An 8,437-nucleotide genomic window follows, 5' to 3' on the forward strand; every position below is an offset into this window, starting at 1 on the left:
CTGATAAAATATCAATATTAGGTCAAAATTCCAAATTTTTGTAAAATTGTTTGGACATTCAAATAAAGCTTTTTATAATTTAATTTGGACTTTTATAATATCAACTTTATTTTGTTTGGAGAGTTTTAATGAATTTGGCATTACATAAGTTAACTTTATCAATTACCCATCGAAATAGGATTCTCTGAACTATATTTTAGGAACTACACCAGAAGAATTCTAATCAACATGACTAGATCCTAATATAATTCTTAATTTTTAAAAATCCTATAAAGTGCTAACCTGACGCCCAAAAATGACGGATGTCACATGTCTCGAATAGTTTGTACCTCATATATAGATGTAATTTAATTTATTGAGGCCTTTACACCACAAAAGTTCGAAAAGGTCACATTTGTACAAAGGATCATGGGCGTTGAGATTAAATCAATCAAGTGGGCGTAATGAAGCCATGTCAAATACACATTGCTGCTTGCATCTCAAATTAATCGATGCCCAGGCCGGAGAAGTGTTCGAAGCCTCCCTATACACAACATACAATAACAGATATAAGTAATGTTGCGAGTCACATCAGTGGAATTTGGAGCTTTTCTGTTTGTTAAGTGTCGAAACCTCCTTTCAATCTTCAAGGGCTATTTTGGAGCCTAATCTTATGAGTTTTACATATTCTCACGTGGTATCAAAGTCAATGTCTACCACTCACTATGGGACAAGTCCATCTAGCCTCTGTTGGAAGGGGCTAGACTTTGACCCATTCCCCTCTTTATATGAGGAACCCTCCTTTCTAGTATATGTATCAATTTTGAACTTCAAAGTAGAAAAGCGAACTATTCAGTTAACATTATAATGTTTCTTGTTTAGCATGAAATTGTGTAGTTTTGATGTCACAGGCTATGTTTGGCAAACCAAGATAGTTGTTGGTTGAAAAATTAGCTCATAAATTAATCATATTCTGATATATAAAAAAGTAGCTGATAAGCTAGATGACAATGCAACCAAAGGGCCTTTGGGCTAGGGTATCGTATCCCTTGCCTTCTAGGAGGTATGGGGTTCAAACCTCACCATAAGTGAGGAGGGTGTGTGAGTTTATTTGTTGCATTTGCCGTATATAAATATTATATACTTCAAAAAAAAGAAACTAGATGACAATGTAAAATAACCTAAAAAGATATGTTAAAAAATTAATTAGAAAAATATAAAGGGTATATTCGGGGAAAAAATAAATAGGGAATAGCCTTGGACTTATTGAAAGATGCTTGAAGCAGCTTTTTAGAAATCTAGCTTATGGCCAGCCATACGAGGATTTTTCAATAAGCTCAAAAATGAGCTAACTTACGGTTCGCAAACATAGCCTTAGAACCAAGGATTACATAACCACAACTGTAAGATAGTCAAGCTTACAAAGGGATGGAAAAAGCATGCTGGTTTAGCGATACTTACAGAGTAGTCATCATGCACACGCCAGATGCTCTCGCCAAGTAGGTTTGCTACCGATAGGACAGTCAGTTGCGGAAAATAGTTCTTCTCTGACACTGGAATGGTATTCGTGATAATTACCTCTTGAAACAGACCACTTGACAACCTCTCAATCGCAGGTGGACTGCGCTACAAACGTGCAAACTTGAAGTACATTTCATTTCATAAATGTAAATTCTACCACCAAATAAACTTTAAAAGGTTTGGCTCTGTGTATAGTCTAAAATCAGCCTCAAAATAATAGAGGTCTTGTGGGTCAAGATTGACACAATCTTTGATTTGTTATGATAACAAAAGGAAAAAGATAATATTAGCAGAACTAAAATGTTTTACCCTACTCATAGTTTAATAGAGGACTTCAAGAATACTTTGTAATGAGAAAATAGTAATCTAGTGGATCATCACCAAACTATTTTTTGTGTAAACTTTCTATTTTTTGCATATTTTTCACAAGCAAAGCGTCTTCATGGAACAGAAGTTTTACCCTGTCTGGTAGAGGTCTGGCCCACTCTCCTGAGACCCCACCTTGGGGTGGGATATACTATGCTCATTTGGTTTGATTTGATAGGTCTGCGTACATCCTACCCATCCTAGACTTTCTGAGTGGGATATAATGGGTTTGTGTGGTTCATTTGGTTTGGATTAGATCATCACTAACAAGATGATTAACTTGTAACATGGCAAGGGCAAATAGGTAATATGATCTTGAAAATTCACCAAAATAGAAAACAACAATGCAACTTAATAGTAGACCTCCGAAGATGGAAGCATTGCAGTTTTTTAAGGGACAAGGTAAAAAACAAGATGAGGCGAAATGATGTGAGTTACCTAAAAACAGCATGTGTGCTGCATGCATAAACTTCCCTTGCCCCTTCATGATGCAACAGTGCTGCTCCTTTAGAGATAGTACCTATAAACCCAAAAACAATCATAAATCACATATAGATTTCCTTAAGACTAGACTATGAGCTAAGTAAGCCTCTCCAGACCATACAAGTGTGTGTCAATGCCATGCAAAGGGTTCGACTAAGATTTGCCAAATTACACCAAAATGGAATCCCAAAAAACTAATCATATAACTTGTCTGTCACAAAACTTAAGTATCTTTTACCATTTCAATGGGAGTCCTATTATTTATGATACTTGTACTTTGGTATATAGTTATTAGTTTTACCGGAATGATAAAATATATGCATTTAAATTTTAAACTTGAAACCAGTAAACTGACACTGAAAAGTGAAAGCATTATAACTGACAGAAGGCCATGGGAGTAGAGTGGGTTATTCAGGAGAACAACCTTTTGATGAACTTTAATTTAGTTTTAAATGCATGAACTTTTGAAAGCTTTAATAACATCACTACTAAACAGAAAATGCCTTAACATCTGTTAGATACATGCATTTAAAAAAAACTATGAAGGTTATATTCTTCTAAATAACCCGGATTAGAAGGTACAGGGTTGAGGGTATTGGTTGTTAATGGCCAAAAAAAAATTAGGCATCAGGTACATAATATGCTATTTTAAAATTTTAAATTTTTTACCGGTAAGCACTTACCGGGTAAGTGTTTGATAAACGGCTCCTAAATCGGTGTCTTCATTATAGTTATCGATGACCTCTAGCCAATAGCCAAGAGGGGTTTATACTACCAATTTGCAAGAAACTGGAGTCTATTCTTGACCAAGGTTTTAATAAGCGGAAACGGGACTTGAGGCTTTTTCCGTCCCGCCTCGAGGCGGTCTGAGGTGTAAACCCCGAGGCAGAAACTAAAAGTAAATATAAATATTTATATATATATGTAGTACATATTTAATATATAGTTAAAATCATCCGTAATAGTCTCAAAATTATTCTAATATATGTACTTAGTATATAAAGATTTTATTATTAGTCAACAAGTAATGAAAATCACAAATATCAAGATAGAATTAAGGTTACATATTTATTAATAGAGAGAATTTAAGTCAAATATTTATCCATAGAGAAAGAATCAAAGTCATACATTCATCAATAAAGAGAGAATTACAGTCAATTTTAAAACCCTAGTTTCTAACCCACGCCTCATCCCTGCCTCAGTCTTACCTCAGGCGCCTCAAGGCGCGCCTCAGATGGTCTGAGGCGTACGTTTCAGTCAGTTCAGTTGAGGCGGCGCCTCATGTTCAAAATCCCACCGCCTCACCTCAAGGTACGCCTCAAACCATTTTGAAAACCATGACTCTGACTTTTCGCTTTGAACTATCTAGGAAGCGATCTTACCAATAGACATACAGCTTCAAATTTAAAAACTAATACATGGAGTACAAGGAGAAAAGAGATTTCACCAGCAGTGTCAATCATATCATCAACCATGACTGCTACTTTACCCTTCACATCACCAATCAAATTCATCACCTGCAAAGTAATATCAGAGAAATCAGGGGACTCCGAAGACACAAATGATAGGAAGATAACGTGATCTTCTTTTCTTCATGATTCTTGTAAAATTTACATCATGATGTATAAGCGACAGATGGAAGGCACCTCAATGACCAAATAGTTACAAGACTTGGAGTACAAACATGAAAGATAGGTTTAAATTTGATAATGATTCAAACATCTTTGCAACTTCAGGTTAGTGATATAATACCTATTGAAAATCAGTAAGAGTCTTTATTGTCATAAAATCAACTGTGAATTACAAACTCAAAAATACACCATACTCTTTGTTTCCTGTAGTTCTCATTGGTGCACCTTCATTCCAAGATTAGTATCATGCATAGCATATACATGTCAAGATTTAGCAATGTGCCAACAAATAAGTTGCTTAGACAAGTTTATGACGTCAAAGTGTAAATAGTAGTTTATATCTTAACAATCTCGCTGCTATATGTTCTGCTTCATGGGCAGTTGGATAATCGATTCAATTAGCCATTTATCATGACCAGTTGGGATATGAGCAACATACACCAAATTGAAATTATTAATTTGTTAAGCCAAATTTCTATTTGGGGGAATTAGTGAGTGTTGCCCTAGAGATTATGAATAGCAACAAAATAGAACTTTTAAAAACACGACCTAGAGCTTCGGGTATGCATATTGGTGCACTGCAAACATTAGAACATAGAATGAAGTAAAAGTTCATTGCAAAGGTGTGAGAAGTATTCAATAAGGCTGTATCAATATATATAATGCAATCAAGTATCAAATGATACAGGAGTATTTTATCTAATGTAAGGTTGATTGTGAGTTTGGTTAGCCATTAACCAATAGGATAATGAAAATTAAACGTGATTAATTTTAGAGAGAAGATACTCAGAAAAAGTGTAATTAGATTTGTAATTTAAGATGTATAAAGGAACTTACTTCTGCCACATTGTGCCCATGACGCCGCTTATCAACAATTGCCAATGGCGCATCAGATAATTTTTTGGCAAAAGCTCGTGCTCTAGCCACTCCACCAACATCCGGTGAGACAACTACTAAATCATCAGAATAAATGGTCTTGCTGGCAAGGTAATCAAGTATCACAGGCTAGTGATGCAAAAAGGGAAAAAAATATCAACAACTGTTACAACACTAAAATATCAAGGTAGAAAAGAAATCCAGCATGTGTATTTTAATCAAACAGTAACGAGGTAGAGTAAAACAAGATAAAATATTAGAATAAGTTGTGTAACTTAAAGTTCCAAACTAACTTCTGTTCACATTTAACAGGATTAAATTCCACATCTTTTTGGTTGTGACTTGACTATATCAGAATCTATATGCCAAACAGAACTTTAGAAACTATCAGATGATATCTCAGTACCTGACCATGAACATGATCAACTGGAATATCAAAATAGCCCATTGATTGCCCAGAATGAAGATCACAAGCAAGGACTCTGTCTGCTCCTGCTTCTGTTATCAGATTTGCAACAAGTTTAGCTGCAATAGATTCTCGTCCTTGAGTCTGAAACATCAATGAAAGAAAATAAACACAACTTAGTTTTAAAAAACACAAACCAACAGTCAACTACATAGATTATCTATGATGATGCTCAGGTTTTAACAGAACTTCTAACAGCAATAATGGGCATACATGTAATCACTAACCAAGGTTATTTTGAAAAACTGAATAGTTATTATTTGTTATGCTCTTTTCCTCATTTCCAACTTATTTAACATACATTTACTTTATATGGACAGGTTGAAATTGAAGAGAGATTTAGGGAATAACGAAGAAATCAGTAGATAACAACTTGTAGTCATTCATAGGGGAAATAAATAGTTGTAGTAAAAATGTAGTAACCATATGTAGATGATCATTATGGTGTGAGTGTAGTCTAAGTGCATGGAAAACACCATCATAATTGCCATTATTTTCCTAATATATTGAGGGAAGCAAAGACATAAAATGGATTCTGGTTTACAAAAGCTTAGTCTCTACTTGCCACAGTTTTAGGTTTGCACCTAATTCCTTCAGCTGTTCAATGTTTATGTTAGTTCAGTTATTCAAATCTTCTAGTACTATATTTCCTAAGGTATTATAGTAAAACGTAGCATACTTTATGCATATTTCTTTTTCACGCCTCGTACTTTTGGAACCACAAATAAGGAACTATACGCTATTTCGTTTCTGTTTAAAAGATCAAGTTACTGCTCCACCATTAACCAGTAACATGGTCCCTTGGATAGAAACAAAAATATAAAGTGTAGAGCCTTATTTGTGGTCTTTGAAAACATAACAATAGTAATGGGTAGTTCCTTAAATAGAAATGGAAGATGAAGTATAGGGTGTTATTTTTGTCTAAAGGTTATTTTGGTAACATTTCCCCTATATATTAACAAAAATTAAGTATAGTCTCTTGCTTGTGGTTTTTAAATGTACAAAGCCAAAAACAGAAATGGGCATAAAGTAAGTTACATGTTTACTGCAATCAACCCACTTCATAATGTCTTATTACCTTCCGATCAGCCCTTGCATATCCAAAGTATGGGATAACTGCAGTAATGGTTTTCGCAGATGCTCTGCGACATGCATCTATCATAATCAAAAGCTCCATAAGATTCTCATTTGCAGGAGGACAAGTTGGTTGCACAAGATATACATCACACCCTCTTACACTCTCACGCAATTGGACATATATTTCTCCATCAGCAAAGCGTTTAATATCGATTTTTCCAAGGTCCAGACCCATGTAACATGCAATTTCCTATCAAATAGAACAAAACTGTATCAGTATAATAGGTGTATACAAAAACATATCGATTTCAAATGAGTGATACAACATTAAAGATATAGAAACAAAGTGCTTTCCTAAGTACCAAAAGTCGATGTTTGAGTGCCAAATACAAGGGATACCCAAAAAGAACACAATGCAATCCCTATGATTGTGAATGCATTTTTTTGTTGACTCCTACTTATGTTCTGTTTCTTCTCTTAATCCTTCATCAAGATGAATCGTGTTGTGTAAAGTGCAAAAGTCATATAACAATCATCATCAAGGTTGTGATCAAACAATATGTCCTTGGGATGCAACATGGCAAGTATGTTAGGCTGAGATATCAAATACATAAATTAGTCATAGATACATTAAAAAGAACATTCACTCTTATAGCATCAATTGAAAATCACATCAAGGTAATCTGAAGTCTGATTGTGCTAAACATCCTAAGATTCCATTCAAGTTATGTTCAATCAATCAAATATACAACCTGCAAACCTAGATATATATTTCATGCAGAAGTTTCTAGTAAGGCAGCATACACGAGGTCCAATTAATTTGAGCAACAAACAGAGAGAGAAAGGTAAAGTACCTCAGATAATAAAGGATTGGCAGTGCCTGAAAAGATCCGAAGTCTATTCTCATCTTTTCTTATTGGAGTTTTCTCAAAATGGTTTGAGGTCAAGAAGTCAGGCACTGTTTCTTGCTCACTGATGAGGGTCTGTGCACCCAGCCTCCCATTTTCCTTAAAATTGACCCTGCAACTCTGCTTCCAAGACATTAGAGTTAAGAATTTCTATTTATGTTGAATTACACAAGATCTACTATACATCCACATAGCTTTGTACAATCATAAGTTAACTGCTGAAGTTACTATTAGTATGTTATGGTGCCTTCTAGTCATATACATAGTGCTTCCAGCCAATTACGAATCTGTTGCTCATGGCAAATTGAACAGTTCAATTCTTCATTGTTTATCATATCCAATCAATATGTGAACTTTTGAAATGATGTACCCATTCTTTACGTGAATGCACAGATGAGAATCAGAATCCATTTACCATGTTCATATACATAAACACAGACATACATATCATAAATACAAATTTTCAGGTGATCCCAGAAAAAAATTGAAGACGTTCATCCTTTCTTCATTTCTACGTTCGCTGTGTACTTGCTAGAAATTTCAACGAACATAAACTGAAACCATTGAGAAGAAATGAACTTCTTTAAATAAAATTTCATTTCCATTTCTGGATGCGTGTGGGACACACACAGACACACACATAGGCATAACATACACAAATAACACAACTAAAAGATACTGAAAAACAATCATCCACCGTTCGGTCAAACGCAATAGCAATATATAAGTGCATACATACATACGTACTGGAACTACTGAAAACTCGTAGAATCTTTGTAAAACGTCAAATGAAAATTTATCTATTCGTACATATGTATCCAAATCATATTTTGGAATGACCATCAAAGCGCCAATATGAAAGGCAAAAATAATCTCACAATTAAGCCGTTCTTAGCAGGGATTGAAGACCGAAACTTGTTCGTAGCTGCGACACTTCCAGAAGAAAACGCAAGGGAAGCCATTACCAATTGGTGAGAAGATGATTACTGAATACTGAATGAACACTGAGAACGTGTTAGAGAGAGAAAGAGAGAGAGAGAGAGAGAGAGAGAGAGAGGGGTGGAGGCAGCGAGAATTTTAGGGTTTTGAAAATATCTGTTTTAGTTACAATTGGTAACCGGGGGGTTGGG

The 8,437-nt window shown here is 34.9% G+C and overlaps 1 protein-coding gene across 2 annotated transcripts; it reads right to left on the minus strand.

Moving 5' to 3' along the window:
• Nucleotides 1-286: 286 nt before the first annotated feature.
• LOC112504476 (ribose-phosphate pyrophosphokinase 1) lies at nt 287-8,359 on the minus strand. Of its 2 annotated transcripts, none has more exons than XR_003068212.1 (9): nt 8,186-8,359; nt 7,254-7,427; nt 6,401-6,649; nt 5,263-5,406; nt 4,818-4,985; nt 3,797-3,866; nt 2,305-2,386; nt 1,441-1,605; nt 287-523 (listed from the first exon to the last, which is right to left on the minus strand). XR_003068212.1 is itself a non-coding variant. In XM_025108417.1 (9 exons), exons 1-9 carry the CDS (start codon nt 8,267-8,269, stop codon nt 485-487), a joined length of 1,170 nt encoding a protein of 389 aa, XP_024964185.1. In that variant the 5' UTR covers nt 8,270-8,359; the 3' UTR covers nt 287-484. The 2 variants fall into 2 exon arrangements, 1 of the variants encoding a protein (XP_024964185.1); XM_025108417.1 differs by having other exon boundaries at nt 1,441-1,600.
• Nucleotides 8,360-8,437: the final 78 nt, after the last annotated feature.

Source organism: Cynara cardunculus, unplaced genomic scaffold (genome assembly GCF_001531365.2).
Source record: "Cynara cardunculus var. scolymus isolate 2C unplaced genomic scaffold, CcrdV1 Un_Scaffold_5712, whole genome shotgun sequence".
Lineage (NCBI taxonomy): Eukaryota > Viridiplantae > Streptophyta > Magnoliopsida > Asterales > Asteraceae > Cynara > Cynara cardunculus.

Excerpts from the sequence above, each read along its gene's own strand:
- LOC112504476 (XM_025108417.1), bottom strand. The coding sequence starts at position 8,269 with ATGGCTTCCCTTGCGTTTTCTTCTGGAAGTGTCGCAGCTACGAACAAG. Across the intron at positions 3,867-4,817 it reads ATGGGCACAATGTGGCAGAA|GTGATGAATTTGATTGGTGA; the intron begins GTAAGTTCCTTT and ends ATTACTTTGCAG. Across the intron at positions 1,601-2,304 it reads AGCACACATGCTGTTTTTAG|TCCACCTGCGATTGAGAGGT; the intron begins GTAACTCACATC and ends TTTGTAGCGCAG.